Source organism: Lathamus discolor, chromosome 1 (genome assembly GCF_037157495.1).
Source record: "Lathamus discolor isolate bLatDis1 chromosome 1, bLatDis1.hap1, whole genome shotgun sequence".
Lineage (NCBI taxonomy): Eukaryota > Metazoa > Chordata > Aves > Psittaciformes > Psittacidae > Lathamus > Lathamus discolor.
Window position 1 is genome coordinate 43,990,372 of NC_088884.1, and position 17,055 is coordinate 44,007,426.

The window sequence follows — 17,055 nt, forward strand, 5'->3', positions numbered from 1 at the left end:
TCCATATACTGGAGATAATATTTATAATACTTTTTTGCCGATCTTTTTCCAACATACATACATCTTCAAACAGGCATGCCTTACACTAAAGGATACTGTTGTGGAAAAAAAATGTTTTTTTTTTTTAAATGAAAGAAAGGCTTCAGACAAATAATTTTGCAACTGCATAAGAAGCCAGGTTTTACTCTTAGATAGATCTGTGGCTAGAAACATGCATATGTTTTTCAATGAAGTCTACAGCTACAAAGGGAATTGCTACACACAGCAGTTGACATTACTTCAGAATTCTTTGTCAAGTGTGAATTTCAGAAACATCAAGTTTTGCAATAAAGAAAAAATCCTCAGAGAGAAAATTCATCAATTCAGAAATCTGCTATAATAGTATTTGTAAGTGAACCTTAAATTACTAGCATGCAATTGGGAGAACTAGCAATCTCCTTCTTTACTCTTTTAGTTATCAGTATGGGCTGTGATGAGTTTAATTAATGAAGTATGTTCCATAGATACTCATTAGAAACATTCCTTCAGGAAACAGATATTAGGATGCTAGCTAAAATAAGAATTTCATGCACTTCATGTTCTGATTAAGTTCATTTGTATCCCCTATGCTTCTAGAGTATAATTTCCAGTAGGATATGCATTCAAAATGAGTATCAGACAATTAACTGTTGCAATGCAATTTCCTTTGCCAAATGCTTATACTTTTACATTAAACACACACTATGGAGAGAGTAGAGAAATGGTTAGCATTGCTTTTCAACACCACAAGAAATATTAGACATCATCAGATACAGCCCATTAGGTGTTTAAATCTCAGGAAGATTCTTTCAGTACTAGTGCCTACAACTAACATGCTACAGAATACACAGAAATATTTTAGCTAGCCTGGCCATGACAGTTCTTTCCCCAGCAGGGAACAGGGAGATGTTCCAGCTGAGAAACAGATTGCTGTCACCACCCAGAAGCTGCCTGCATCCAGTTGCTAAGGTCCCTTCCTTATTAGATGGGCATCCAAGTGTTGGTGATCTAAAACACATAGCTTGTAAGGCAATTAATAGGAAGGGTTACACCTTGGGGCGTGGACATAATATACCTCTAATGATCTGATTAGGGAGAGTGGGCTTCACAAATTGGTCTGGGGCAACTGATACTTCTTGTTAAACCCACCAGTGGCATACCTCAGGTAGACAGTCACTGCACTGGATTCAGCACCATATGTAATGTAATATAATATTACATATATTATATAAAGAGAGCTGAACTGCAGTGCAGCACAGGATAAGTGGTTCATACAGCACTGGACAACACTAACAGACTCTGCAAGCCATGGGAAACTCTGTGCTGATTATATTTGCCTCAAAACCAGAAGCAGCAACCAGTCTTTATGCTGAAAGGCTATGAGTGGTTTTGAAGGTGACCTAAAAGTTCTGATGAACTTGAACTCTATAGGCCAAATCCTCCACCTCTCTTTTTTTTTTTTTTTGAGCCAGGATAAGAAATTGATTTAATGTATTAAACCTGCTGTAGTGGGTAAACAGTCTACTTCTCTTCCATTTATTTCTTTACCTGTAATGTGTTGTTATGTTCCCATTGCACTGAGCTCCCAGACGCCCAAGTTAACAATGAATATAGAATATATTAGAGTTCTCCTCAGCCATATAACATTTTTATAACGTGATTGCAGCAAGAATTTTCTGAGAGACATGTAATGGATAGACCTATTACAGCATTAAAATAATTACATAAGGAACAAAGTAACATCTTTTAAGCTGGTTGATGTCCTAGTTGACTTGTGCATTGTAACACTCTGAAACATTACCACGAAAACTCAGCGAGAGTTTCTAAATATACAGCAAAATGTGTAAAACAAAACACTACAAATGTGAATGTCTTCTGGAAAACAGAATGAACTTTTATTCTCAAGTCATTAAGTAAAAATGAATCCCAGGTTTCTGGTGTTCCCTTTCTCAGCCGCTCTCCGCCGACGGTCGCTGCCAAGCGCTGGGAAAGCAGGACGGCCCCAGGACGGCCCTAGCACGGCCGGATACCCCCGACATAGCTCCCGTCCGGCAGCTCCCCGGGGTGCACCCGGGACCACCGTCCGCCCGGCCCCGCGGCTCATCTTTTGGCTCCGCACTGCCTCAGCGCCCCCTGGCGGCGGGGCGCCGGCGTCCAGGGTCAGCGCCGAGGCAGAAGCAGCCCCGGCGCTCACCGCGGGTCACGGGGAGTCGCTGCTGCCGCTCCGTCTGGTCAGGTCCAGTTCGAGGGCTTTGTGGAGCTTCAGTGTCCCGTTTGCGGTTCCCGTCCCTTGCAGGCCGCAGAACATGGGTTTCCTGGGCAGGCTGCCGGTGCTGACAAAAGTTCTCTGGGCGGCGGCAGGCAGGGGCGGCGGAGCGTGGCGACGGTCGGGACGGTCTTGCCGGGGGGGCCCGCTCCCTAGCTGGGCCGCCGCTGCCCTCAGCCCGCTGCCCGGCGGCCGCTCCTCCTCCTCCCGGGCGCTGGGCGAGTACGAAGAAGTTTTCAGGTCTTCGTTGGCGGAGCCCGAGAAGGTCTGGGGAGCAGCCGCCGAGCAGATCCACTGGTACAAGCCCTGGGACCGGGCCCTGGAGAGGAGCCGCCCTGGAGGCGCCTCCTGGTGAGTCTGCTTTGCGCGGGGCCGGGGCGAGCGCGGTAGGGCACCGCTCAGCCGTAGTGGGGAGGGCAGCCTGCCGAAGGGGGCGCGGGTCTGCTGGGTCGTGTGGTTAACACAAAACTGCCCCAGCGCTGGTGGTGCGTAGCCAGTGTGTCATAGCTGATGAAGGAGATGGCTGCAGAAAGTGGAGGGTTTTAATTATTATGCTTGGTTAAGCTTAATGATTAAAAGTCACATGGATGCGTGTGTTGGGGTGAGAGGGGAGTTGTCATGTGTATGGCAGGTGTGACGTACACGTGTGTCAGCCCGTGTGTGTCTCAGGGACGTAGGTGGGTGCACCTGATGTTCTCCATAGGACCTCTTTTGGGCATAGGACCTGGCTGCTGTGAGCATAGGAAAGTGGGCATGAGGTGCCGGGGGAGGTGGGTGCATGGAAACACAGGAGCAGTGGCTTTCAGAGTTGTTTAATCTTAGACACTAAGTAGATAATAATTTAGAGGACGTGGTTAAGATAAAGTTCAGTGAAAGTACTGACATTGTAATATATATATGTGGTGAATGGCAAACTAAGACAGAATATGACACCCTTCTTGCAAATTACCAGATAGTTTTTCTAGTACTTTCTCAAAGGCAGTTTACTTCTTAAAATTTTATGTTGGCTACAAACATATGTTTTCAGTAAGCTCACATCATGCTTTTTGATCTTTTCCAATGAGAAGCTGATACAGGATAAAAAAGGGAATGAGGATCATCTTTGGTACATTGGAGTACTTTGCCACTTTTAGGTTTTTCTCGTTTAATTTAAAAAGACATTTAAAAAAAATAATTCTAAAAGTGGAATTAAAAATATTAATCATTCTTAAATCTGGCCAAATGAAGAGATGCAGAACCCGTAGAATGGAGCTTGCTTTCTTATTGGTCAGGTGTTACTCTGTGGCACCTCTTGTAGTGAAAATTGTTCATATGTCTTAAGCTGAATGTTAAATGGCACCAGCCAGGCTAAAGCTCATGAAATCAGCAGAACCGTGTGATAGTGAGAAGTCCTAAAATGGATGGATAGAGTCTACCGACCTTGATTTCTTGATCATGGTGCTATTCAAAAAGAGCAGGTAGGTAGTATTGCATGCATAGCAATAGAGAAGAGAGGTCTAGAGAGGAGTCTGGAGCACAAGTCTTCTGAGGAGCAGCTGAGGGAATTGAGGCTGTTTAGATGGAGAAAAGGAGGCTCGGATAAGACCTTATTGTTCTCTACAACTACCTGAAGGGAGGTTGTAGTGAGGTGGCGATTGGTCTCTTCTGCCAAATAATAAGTGATAGGATGAGAGGAAATGGCCTCAAGTTGTACCAGGGGAGATTTAGATTGGATATTGGGAACAATTTCTTCACCAGAAGGGTTGTCAAACACTGGAACAGGCTGTCCTGAGTCACCCTCCCTTGAGGTGTTTAAAACATGTGTAGATGTAGCCACTGAGGGACATGGCCCAGTGGCAGCATTGGCAGTGGCAAGCAAATGGTTGGACTTGATGATTTTAAAGCTTTTTTCCAGCCTAAACAGTTCTATGATTCTGTGATTAAAGACCAATAAAACTCATTGGCTCTTGCATTCCTGAACAGATTAGTGAGAATAATGAAGCAGTCAATACAATGGTTATGTTTTAAGAACTAAGGAATGAGAATATAATGTAGAAGACATGCTAGAGAGAATGGTTTTGCTATTCAGTTCTGTTAAACAAATGTGGTTTGACTTATTGAGCATGATAAGCTTGCTTGCTGAAAGTAACGTGGTTAGGTCTTCATGAAGCATTGTGATTTATCAGGTGGAAGTTATTTGGCTTTATGGCAGGAATTTCCTGGGCTGAAGTCAGTCTTGTCTTCTAAGGTTCTTTTCTGGCCTCACTTCTCACTTTCATCTTTCTCCCTCTGTGGATGCAGATTGCCACAGACTGAAATTATCTTGTTAGCGTGAGCGAATACCTGAAGGGAGGGTGTGCAGACAGTGGAGCCAGCCTGTTTTCAGTGGTGCTCAGGGACAGGACAAGAGGCAGTGGGCACAAACTGTAACACAGGAGGTTTCTTCTGAACATCAGGAAACATTTTTTAATTGAGGGTGACTGAGCAGTAGCACAGAGTTAGTGGGGTCTTCATCCTTGGAGATACTCAAAAGCCATCTGGACATGGTCCTGGGCACCAGCTCTGCTTGAGCCAGGGGGGTTGGACCACGTACCCTCCAGAGGTTCCTTCTGACCTCAATCAGACGCAAGGCTCTGAAGACTCAACATCAGGCCCTAATTATTATTTTCATGTCAGATATCTGTTGAACTGTTGTGGATAATAAAACATTAAGCAATTTGAAGTTGTATAATCCTCTTTAATGGATTAATTTGCAACATGCAATTTTATTTCTTTTTTAAATTTAAGTTCCCCTTAAGTGATAACAGACTGGATGTCATACTAGTGTAGTACTGTAATGCCTCTGAAGTACCAGATAGTTAACCAGCATTCAGTGTGCTCAGCAGGATGAAGATAGGCAAGTTCTTTGAGGAAAAGACTTACTATGAGAGAGAGGATACAAGTGGCTCTTTCAGAGGACATGCTGAAGAGAAAACAAAGAGGATGAAACATAACTGAGGAGGAGTCCAGGCTTCCAAGAAAAGCATAGCTTGCAGGATAAAAATGTAGCTGTAGTTCTGAGGTTTCCTGAGGAAATGGCTTACAGAGACTTTAAAAAAGTGTTAAGATCTCATGTGTATGTTTCTTAGTTAGAATTTATCTCCTGTTTTGGAGACATATTATTAGGTTAATTAATAAATATGATTTTTTCAGTATCTTTGTTTTTGGCTGCCAAACCTGAGACTTACTTTTCATATATTTTTCAGTTTCATTTGCTTAGGTTGAAGAAATTGAAGGGGGTGGTTAATGTAGTTAGAATTTAGCTATAAGGCAAATTCTTATTTGTCCTCTAAATACTGTAAGAGCATGAAAGAAACATATGGCATGCCTTAGTGCATCTTTAGTCTCTGACATTGGAAATACCAGTATTATGTTGGTGTGATGCAGAATGATTTTCATAAGGTAAGTGGTCAGTGTTGCCATCCCTGGGTTGTTTGGTGAAGCAGAAATCCCAGGTATCATTGACTAACCTACGTAAGTGGCTGGTATGGGTCAAAACACCATCTGGTTTTGTGCACATTAAAAATAAAGAGAAGATCAAAAACGCATAAGTGGTCAAGAAAAGGATGAGGAATAAAATTGTCTGGTCTAAAAGCCAAAAAGGAGACCCAAGTTTTAAAACTCGTAGAATTTGGCTGCAAAGTTCAAAGGAAAACTGTTGTTTGAGTTGGCTTTGAAGAGGTCAAAACTAGAAACCTTAAAATGTGATAAGGGAGATGTAGATTTTAGATGCTGGAAAGAAAAGTCCAATGCTAAAGATAGTGGAAAAAATCTTCAAAGGATTATTTTGTAATCTTGTGGAATCCCCATTGTAAAGGTTAAAGCACATATTTCCTTAGGAATGTGGAAACGGTTTTTCCTAATGCACGTAGACAGATGGCAGTTTTGCAAGTTAGGTTTTTTTTCTCTTATTCTAAGACATAAATGCAATATAAAATCCCATCTGAACTTTAGGAATGTTGCACAGATTGCTATTCAAATGTTGCTTATACTTTTAAAAAACCGAGACAGGATCAATTAGCATAATATTATCTCAGAATATCTAATATTGTCATGGTTTTGTCTAACATTTCATTCAGCTTCTGTTCTCACTTCATCTAGGAAATAATTCGGTTGATTCCTGGGGACCTGGCTTGGGGAAGTGTGTGTACCCTTCTTGGCATAAAGGATTTTAGCAATATGCATTTTTATATTTATGGTGCAAAGTAATTTTAATGTAGTGCTTTTCTTTTGCATGTATGCCAGCTTTATTCAGACCCCTTAATTTCTTTCAATTTTTTCAATTCTTAATTATCTTTGCTTTGGAGCTGTTAAAGACTCAAACTTATCTCTGACTGCAGCTACTTTGATTCTTAAAATAGCAGGTATGTTGGAAATTAAAGCATAGCTTTCGAATATTTGAGTAAACTAAGGCATAATTATGTGTTACCTTCTTCCCTACTGTACTTATTTCATTATGAGGAAGTAGGCTGTTGTCACATCCAACAAAATACTGAATGCAGTATAAAACCTTCCAGACTGCAGATGATAGATGTTAAGCTGCATGTAATGGGAGTCCTGCTACAGAAGATGTGAACAGATCAGCATTTTCATGCCCTTTTTTACTGCTACCGCCTAAAAGGTTGTCAGTGTGGTCTTTTTAAGTATAATTAAAGAGGTAAGTGCATGTGTTTGAGATTCCTGTGAAAACATGGAAACTCTGCAAGACCTTGGGCTGAGATGAGACTGGAGCTGCTGAGCCCCAGTGATGGAGAGGCAGTAAGTCTGAGGTGACTGCTGTAAGAAGCTTTAATAAAGCTCATGAAGGTCTTAATGATTAACCAGACTCAAATTATTAAAAATATGCCTTGTTAGATCTGAGTTATGCATAATGTGGACAATCAAAAGCTGCTGCTTTCATGGATGTGTGGGAAAGAAGACTTATCAAAAGGATAGGTAGATATTGTCAGAATGTTAGGATCATAGAATCAGCTGGATGGAAAAGGCCTTTAAATTCATCAAGTCCAGCCGTTACCCCAGGACTGCCAAGTCCCACACTAAACCATGTCACTAAAGGCCTCATCTACATGGTTTTTGAACACTTCCAGGGAACATGGTTCCACCACTTTCCTTGGCAGCCTGTTCCAATGCCTGACTAACCTTTCAGTGAAGGAATTTTTCCTAACATCCAATATAAACTTCCCCTGGCACAGCTTGAGGCTGTTACCTCTTGTCCTATCACTTGTTACTTGTGAGAAGAGACCAGCCACCTCCTTTTCCTCCTTAAATCTTATTGGTTTAAATTGTTACAGTGAAGCAAGCATAAACAGTTTTAAATTCTGTTGGTTTTGACAGGAAGAATCCTATAATTTGTTTCCCATCACAGCACGGGTGGATGGTATTTGAGCTCTTCAGAGACTGCTCATGAACTGAATGCAGTTTCTTTTATGTATTAGAGTTATTACTGTGTGTTCTTTTCGTTTGTTTTATTCCTCCTCTGTTTATCAAATATTAGTAATTTCTCAGCATTGGGATCACAGCTTAAAATAAGGTTCTTCAGGCTTGAGTTTAGTTGGTAATCAGCACTGAGATAATTGTCTGGTTAGCAACAGATTAGCATTTTACATTCCTGCTTATCATGGCAAGATTTACTGGCAGCTCTTACAAATATCCTGCAGATCCACCTCTGATCTTTCTGAAGTCTACTGGAATATGTTCTTTTTGATCCTAGACCTCTGTTTTAAATAGGAGCATCTCATTGGTGTCCTTAGTCCAAGACTGGGTGTCATGGTTTAACCCTGTTTGTACCGCACAGCTGCTCAATTTCTCCCCCAGTACCCCCCCCCCTAGCCCCAGTGGGATGGAAAAGAATTGGAAAAAGGTAAAAGCTATTGGTTGAGATCAGAATGGTTTAATAACTGAAAAAAAAACCCCAGTATAATAAGACAATAAGCACGACAACAATAAATGTAATGAAAAGTCTTTGACTTAGAGTAAGTGCTACTTAGCAACAGCTGAAACATTCATGTGTTATTCTCAGGCTAAATCCAAAACATAGCACTGTACCAGCTACTAGGAAGAAAATTAACTCTATCCCAGCCAAAATGAGGATACTGGGTCCTGGTTTCATGCTGCTGTTTCTTTCCAGATAAAGTTTATTCAAAGAAGTCAAAGTTACCCATAGGTATTCATCTCCTTAAGAATTATTGGACCACCAGAAGTTTGTAGTAGCACAGGGCAGCTTTTCAAAGCCAAACAGCTTTTATTTGTTAGCTGGAATGAGGTGTTTGAGCACATCCTTGGGTGAAAGTAGAGAAGCAAAAGTCTTGCAGTTGTGGTCTCAGTAGGTGCATCTGTGCTACTGTGATCCCGTAAGAGGTTCCTGCTTTCTGAATGAGGTAGCAGAGCTCTCATCAGACTACCCATGTAGTCTTGGGGGTATGTTGTTGTTTAAGCCCAGCCAGCAACACAGAACCATGCAGCCACTTGCTCACTCCCCCTCCTTCCTCCCTCTGCTCCCAGAGGGATGGGGAGGAGAATTGAAAGGATGTAACTCCCACAGGCTGAGATAAGACCAGTCCAGTAACTAAGGTACAACACAAACCACTACTGCTACCACCAATAATAATAGTGATAAGGGAAATAACAAGGGAAAAGAATACAACCGCTCACTACCCGTCAACCGATATTTAGCCTGACCCAAGTAGTGATCTAGCCCTTCCAGGTAACTGCCCCCCGTTTATATAGTGGGCATGACGTGCTGTGGTATGGAATACCTCTCTGGCTAGTTTGGATCAGGTGTTCTGTCTTTGCTTTCTCCTGGCTTCCCCTCCTCCCTGGCAGACCATGAGACTCAGGAAAGTCCTTGGCCAGAGTAAACATTACTGAGCAGCAACTAAAACCATCGGTGTTATCAACGCTTATTCCCAGGCTGAAAATCAAAAAACCAGCTCTCCACCAGCTACTAAGAAAGAGAAAAATGACTGCTACTGCTGAACCCAGGACAGGGTATTTCTGTTTTGACCTGCAGTCACATCTTTGCCACATACTTGTTTGCAAGTGATAGTTAAAAATTTATGTGGCAGTGTGATATTGCCATGTGTCTTTAGAAGAATCTAAGCTCTAGTGCTTGTTCATGTTTTCACCATTCTCAGTAGCAGCCTAGGTGCTGTGCTCCCTTGTTCCCTTGTTCATATCATCCTACAGTGATTTGATATAAAATCAATGGAGAACTCAACTTTTGTGACAGTAATACAGAATTTCTCTGTATTACATGAAACAATACTGAGTCCTTTATTGTTCATACAGTTCTTCTTTTATGGGAAGGGGTTCGTAGTAGAGAGTGTTTTGTTAGTTTCGTGGTCCTTTCTCCTTAATAACGGTGTAGCAAAGGAGTTGCAGAAAAAGATTGCTGCATCCTAAACATCCTAACTCCTAATTCAGTAATTGCTATTCTTTGACAATAAAGACTATCCCATAGCATGTATGCATGTGGATATATGAGTAGTATCTAAAATACTCTAATTTAGAGCAGTCATATACTATACAGGAAAGGTGAAGAAAAAGATACTTTTAAAGTAGTAATGGCTTAATTTAGGTCCTCTGTTTTTACTTCTAGTTACATTATAACAATACACTGTCACAGAAGGGCATCCCCACAGACCTTTTCTGAAACTTTCAACTACCTTTTTCCCATTTCTTTTTGCTGTAGAGAGATGTGCAGATCAAAAAAGAAATACAGAACATTATTTAGCATGAACTTTAATTTTTAGGCTGTGTCATCTCTCAGTAGAGTCATCACTGTATCTGGTGCCTTCTGTATTTTTTTACTTGAGGATTATGCTGCACTTGATTGTTTGTTCAAGCCCTCCTCAACGTAAAATGACAATGAAAATGAAACCTGAGTTTGTGAAGTGTTTTTTTCTTAATTAGAAGATGAGAATTTTTTGGCTGTTGAAGAGGCTATGACTCACATTCCTTTAGAGGGGATTTTGAGTCACTGATGTAAAACATGGTAATGTCAAATGGATTATGAATGTCAGACAAGTTTATAAGATTTTATAACTGTTGGGTTCAGTTTCATTTAGATACAGATGCTTATATGCTTAACTGTTACTGCTAAGAGATGAATATTTTGAGTCCTAAACCTGTTCTTAAAAATGGTATGAGCTTGCCAACAGAAAGTAGTGTGATAATGTATTTTCATAATGTCAGGTTATTTTATGTGAATGTATGCTTTTTCTGTGAAACCTTAGTTATAAAAATCAGAATGACTGATGCAAAGGCAGTTAAATTAAGACCAAGTTTAGCAAATTTTTAGTTAAGTCAATTAAGGTACAGTGTTTTTGCTGTTTTCAGTAAGGGGCTTATTTAGTTTTTTGAATAAATCGCAAGTTTATAGAAAAAAAAAATGACTTCCTGAACTGAGTATAATGCTTTATGAAATATATTTTAATTGAGTGCTCGTATTCCCCATAAAATGGAAAAAAAAAAAAAAAAAAGAGAAGTCATTTGTTTGGGAGGCCGGCTGTTACATACTTACAACTTCTCTTTTTAGGTTTGTAGGTGGAGAGCTGAATATCTGTTACAATGCTGTAGATCGTCATGTTGAGAATGGACAAGGAGACCAAATTGCTATTATTCATGACAGTCCTGTAACAAATAACAAAGAGAAAATAACATATAAGGAACTTCTTGAACAGGTATGTTTGAGAATAACCTTGTTACTGAAAATATGTGGTAAATATTTCACAGCAGGAAGGTACTACAGAGGTAGAAATGTTTTACCTTGTTAGTCTGTTCCTTTTGCTGCTTTTGCTGTGCTCAGTATTAAATTGTAAGCTTAGCTCCTGTACCCTGTACTAGTTGTACTGCATCTAAGAGGTTTTGATCTTCTTCTAGTTCTTCTTCTGCAGTTTAATGCTTTTTTTTTCCTGGTGGGTTAAATTTGAAACTCAACTCTATTGGATTTCTCCCCTCCCTCCCACCCCGCCCCCCACCAACAGTTCTTATTTCATCTTTAAAAGAGTAAAGCAAATACTAGTCAAGCCACTTGACAGTTGCTACAGTAAACAAAAGTAGAGCTCTGCAGATATGAAAATGTTTACCTTGTCTATTGCTACATATAACTGAGGGTTAAACCAAATTAAATTGATTTTACAGTTGGAGGGAGGAACTCTAAAGAAAGCTGTTTCACCTGCCCAATTATAGGCTGCAGTGGGGATGTTGCACTGGGGATGTTGCAGTAGGGATGCTGCGGTGGAGATGCTTATGGCCCTGCACTAGTTTTCTGTCCAGAAAGTCTGTAGATTTTGACTTCCCTCTTGGCTGAGGTAGTTTACTCCCAGCTGGGGTGGTGAATACTCAGTTCTGCATCAGCCCATTCAGATTTTCTCAGTGCCCGACTGCAGCTTGTTGCCACCATGGGTGTTTGTAGTCTGCCCTATTCAATGTTTTCCATGCTTTCAGCTGTCAGCTGGTGCTTTGCTATCACACTGCTCCTCTGTTTAGCTGGCTTTCTTATTCCAGTTTTATATAGCAGTTGCACTTAACACTAAGTACAAAGAAATGTTGGAGTCAGACTCATGTTCTTCCTTAATACATCTCGCACATTGAAATACATTACAGTCACTCCACTTAGGCACCCGGTGTCTGGTGTAATGTGGACCTACGGTTTTAAAGGTGAAGTTCACAGTACAGTAATTCAGTTTGTGAGGATTTTATTCCACTGATGCAAGAAAAGAGAAGTCATCCAGCTACAAAAAATTATAAACCTATACTGCACTTTATCTTTTAAGGAAAATATGTAAAGCACTTATTCCTCACCAGTATTCTGTTGATTTACCAAGTCCAAACAAGAACTTGGAAATTACTGTGAAGTATGCTGGGTCTAGAACAATTAGCTTCAGTGTTTTAAGAAATCAGAGGATTTTAAAAGGGCCCAGCTTCTTATCTGATTTTATTTATTTTATAATGTGTATGTATGGCATACATAATATTACCTTTATAAAATTACAATTTTATAGATACAATCTTGTCATAAGCAATATAAATATATACTTAATATACATACACAATATCTATGTATATATAAAATTATATATATGTAATTGTATATTGAAATACATGGTTGTTTTCCTTTAATGAAGTTATACAACATTTTAATGTAAATTATATTAAGTGGACTGTTTCTGTAGAAGTTTCCCCTGAAAAGGAGGGAAAAGTAACCTTTTTAAAGTAGCTTTTGTTTTGCTTTTTAAGCTTGATGTTGGTATTAAGTCTCCTAAGTTTGTGTCTTTGTATTCTCTAGAAGTGTATGAAATGTTTTAGGATATGGCAGATTTGTGCAGAATGAGAAAATTTGGTAGTTGACATCCACATCCTTTCCTCCACATTTTCTCTTACAGCAGCATTACCAAACCAAATGGAAGAACTGGTTTTAATTTTTCTGGGCATACGTAGCAGAACTTCTTCAGAAATTCATTATAATCTTGCTGGTATTTGAGTCCTAGCTAAATACTTGTTTTGAATTCTCTTCAGTTTGCTCTTCTCCTTACTCAGAAGGGAATATGAGTGAAAGGCTTCATTTGAGATTAAGATCTTTTCTGTTGAAGCTTTCTAGTCCACTCTTGTGGAATAAATTTAATGTGTTTTACCTGGTAACTACTGGACACCCGATAACAAAGGTATTCACAAGAGATCTGCTGAAAATGGGAGACATGGGCCAGTGTATTTGGTGTCATGGACCTTGTAGGCGCACGAGAGACTTTAAGATAAGGCCTGCCAAAACCACTGTGGAGCATGGGTGATGATGTTGGCTCAAAGTCCTCAGTGCTTGTCACTGTGCTCTCAGTCTACTCAGTGTAAGCTAAAAGTAATATATTTTGTCATTTTGAAATAGACTTTCAGTGCTCTGAATGTTTCATTATAGATCAGTGTAAGTGCAGATCAGACATATGACCAAAGTGGATGAACCTACTGGCAGGGAAAGAAGACTTTTGCCTTCTTTCTCGAGTTCCTTTCCCAATTTACAACAGCCCAACAGTGTGTATTTGCGTTCACACTGTTGTTCAGACTGTCCGTATCCAATGAATGTTTAGTAGTCTGTCAGCCAGTAATGCCAGACAGACTGATAGTGTAATGAGGATGTCTTTTCAGAGAGCCTGCACGTTCAAAGTGCTCTGCAAGACATCAGCACTTGAAGTGGTGGAATTCTTTCTGGCTTTTGGTTAATAGAAGTAGAGCTTATAGACAGATTCACCAGAAGTTATAGAGGATAACTGTGGGTCACAGCATGGGGAGATGCAAAATTTTATAGCAGGTTGGATCATTTGTTCCATGATCAAACTCGTGGTAAGGGTGAGAAAAATGACATAGGTGTTTGGCTGGAGATAATAAGGCTCCTTCAGGAGGGTGGGATAGCTTGAGCTATGTACTCAGAAAGCCTGTTGTTTTCAAATTATCCCTATATTTTCTATTTGTTGTACTGCTTTTCAGATCTAAGAGCTACAGTGATGCTGCAATTTTGGTGTTAAGCACCACTGAACTATAAATAATTGAGAGAAATGCTGGAAGCTTGTGAATGTTTAGTGCCCAACCCGTGGGATCTATTTATTTATTTAGTTAGCTATTTTGTCAGAACTGGACTAGAAGGATTGCAGGCCAATTTCAGCTATTCTTTATTGATGTAAATAATGACAAGATCAGTTTGTGTGATATTCTGCACAACTAGACTGTCGTCACTCTTGGGAAGTCTTGAGATTACAGTTGCTTAAACTGAAGCTGTATGTAGTACATACAGTTGTATTTTAAGTGTGCTAGTTATATGTTGTTCCAGATGAAATCTTCCAAATGCAGACAGGAGGAATTTGCCAAATTTAAGACATAAACAGTCTTCCAGAATGTACTGATTGGTCTTTTTTCTTTAAATGGGGGTTGAAAGTTGGACTGAAGCTAGTGAAATGGGGATGTAGGTGAAAATTTTGAGTATGTCTTGGGAGATTGTCTAATTGCAGTAGTGAGATGGCAGGAAAAGATAAGGGAGACACAAATTCTGTTAGAAGTATTACTAAATCTGGGTAGTATTAGGGAAATATAAAAGTAAGCAGAAGATATAAGTTCATAAGCTTTTGTTCATTTACAAACATTTTTTCTGTTTGTGTTGGAAAATACTACCATTTTCAAGTTAAGGCAAAGGTTGTTAGGTAGGTGAATAACCCCTTCTGTTTATATCATTGGGTGTATTCTCTAGAATGCCTCACTTGCTAAAAAGAAATCTCAAGAATCTGGGAGTCACCGGCAGTTGTTGATGCTTGACAGATCATGCACACAAAGGCAGTGTGATTTCTTTCTGTGATTCTTGTCAGTAACAATGCACAGCTAACATGTTGAATACAGTGCTGTAATAAATATTTTCTGAGTGCAGTAACGTGAGAGGATTAGTAAAACCAGCAACCCCCAAGCCTCTGACAGCACTGAATATTACAAAAACATGGATGAGAAAGAAGGGCTTCAGGTTATCAACGGTGGACTGGATGTAATTTCTTCTGTAGGAAGGTTTTTTCATAGTTACTCATCCTAAAATTGCTCTTCTTTCAAAATAGCTCTATTGGCTATTGCCAGTTTGGATTTATGTGTGTATCTGTCATCTTAGATATCTGTCATCTCATATCTTCTATGTATGACTGAGGAATCACCCGGATTTTTCTGTTTCTAGTAGTCTTTCTCATTCTTCATGCTTTACTCCATCTTCTTTCTTTGTCTTCTGCCTTGAAAAATGACCACTTCCTTCTTAGTTAGAAATACTTTCATTTCAAGACATATCTTCTCTCAGAGTTGATTTAGAATTAAAACCAGAATACAGACAGAAAATCCTACTGAGACTGACAACCCCACTTTATCCTTTTTGTCTGGTAAAGCAACATTATCTTGATAAAACTATGTATTGGACTTATTCAATACTGGTTTCTCTTATCTTATTTGAGTCTCGAATGGCATTCTTCAGTGCCTGTCCTAGAAAGATTTAACTGCAATGTCACTGGGGTAGCTCTTCAGAAATATCAATATTAGTATTCTTTAAAGGATGAGACTAATCAGGAATTTACAAAGAGTGGTGTCTTGGGCTTTTCACATTCCACACAAAAGACTTCCAAATGACACTGTAAAAGTCTGGAGAAGTGGCTGGAACTTGATCTCCCCTGACTGAAGATAGTTATACTGCAGCATGTCAATGTCAGCAGTGCCTACAGTAACATATAATTTGGCGCACCTTGGGCAGATCAGTGAAACAAAGGCATGCTGAATTAACTGTAATAAAACCACTATATGTGGTTTCTGAGTTTTACTTTGGACTAGATTTAGTTTCATCCTTTGAAATGAATGTCCTATAGCTTACCTCAGAGATGCCTGAACATAGCTGTCCCCCAAATCTTTGCTTCCTTGACTTGTGGATTCCTTCACAAAGTGCTGTGCTCACCCTTCATCTGTCTCACTGCTGTTTGATTTCTTTCCCCACTCTGAGTGGATGTTGTCCAAATAATGGCCTTTCAGGGGAATGGATGCTGTAGGAGTTGCGCCTAATACTATGGGCTATCCTTTGCAAGTACCAGAAACTTCCTGGGGCAAATAGTTGTCTGGAACCTATCTCTTCATGTAGAGTGAATGCTATGGCATCACTTCTAATCAAACACTGAATCCATGCCAAGCTGGTAAGTATTAAGGATGCTCCATCTCATCCCAGTCCGTTCTTGGTGACACACAGTCCACAGCCAATCTCCAGGAAAGAAAATGACCCTTCCTAAAAATCCCCAACTTACTCAATGCAAAGAACTCCTAGGCATCTGAAAAAAGGAGGGACAGATTTCTTCAGCTGACTGCAATCCCAGCAGCTGTCTGTCAATCCTTCTGCTTTATGTTTTTCTTGCAATTTGTGGAAGAGTGTACCAGCAGCACTGCCACCACAAGGTGGGTAGTTCACACAGTGCTTTACGCACTGCATTTGAGACAGTGTGGCTGGTGTTTTGTGCAGAAGCTTAGGAGAGCTGTTATCAAGACATGCCACATCCATGATGTCAACAGTTGCCAGGGCTGTGCCTGGCACACAGGCAGAGTTGGGGCAGGGCAGATGGTCTCTGGAGCTTGTTGTTCTATAGACTTTCTCTCACAGCCCCTGGGGAATTGTCTCTGAAGGCGTAACAGCTCTCACAGTCAATCAAGAGACCTACACTACCTTTCCACAGCTCTGTGACCAGTGTCCTAATTATACCAGAAACCTCCTAAATACAGTCCCATGCTTGATACATGTACAGGAAAGGGGTACACACAGGTGGGCATCTGAATCAGTGATTTTGCAGTTCCCATTGCCTGCTGTAGCAGAGAGTAGGCCGAGGGGATGTTCCTGCATGTTGTCTCATGAGGGTTCCCTGGGAACAGTAATTAGGAAAAGTAATAGAAGAGTGAAGAGGCTGATGGAGGGGATGGGGGGAGTAGGAAGGAGTACTTTCTGTAGTAGTCTTGGAAAATGACACAGTGGAGAAGGTGAAGAGCAACCTTTGATTTAGAGAAATGCGTATGTGGCATGGCTCTTTTTACCCACAAGAAGCATTTCAGGATGTTTCAGGAGCTCTCAGTATTTGAAGAATCCTCTTGTGTTTAGCTTCTATTGAAGGACACAGCACTGGTGAGACCCAGCCATTGTTCAACCCAGGAAGTTTTGAAGTTCCTCTTTCGAGGATTTTGAGTGGAATTTCCATTTTAATGTCTTTGAAGAGGAATTC

The 17,055-nt window shown here is 40.3% G+C and overlaps 1 protein-coding gene across 3 annotated transcripts in view; it reads left to right on the top strand.

The window, feature by feature from the left end:
* Window positions 1-2,038: 2,038 nt before the first annotated feature.
* Window positions 2,039-17,055, top strand: part of ACSS3 (acyl-CoA synthetase short chain family member 3) — a 1,041,561-nt gene continuing 1,026,544 nt past the window's right edge. For 2 of the 3 annotated variants that reach the window (XM_065669569.1, XM_065669586.1), the window contains exons 1-2: window positions 2,039-2,635; window positions 10,839-10,983. In XM_065669569.1, the coding sequence (XP_065525641.1) occupies window positions 2,325-2,635; window positions 10,839-10,983 (456 nt within the window). In that variant the 5' untranslated portion in view covers window positions 2,039-2,324. The remainder of the gene's footprint in view (window positions 2,636-10,838; window positions 10,984-17,055) is intronic. The other variant, XM_065669578.1, reaches the window with a different exon arrangement.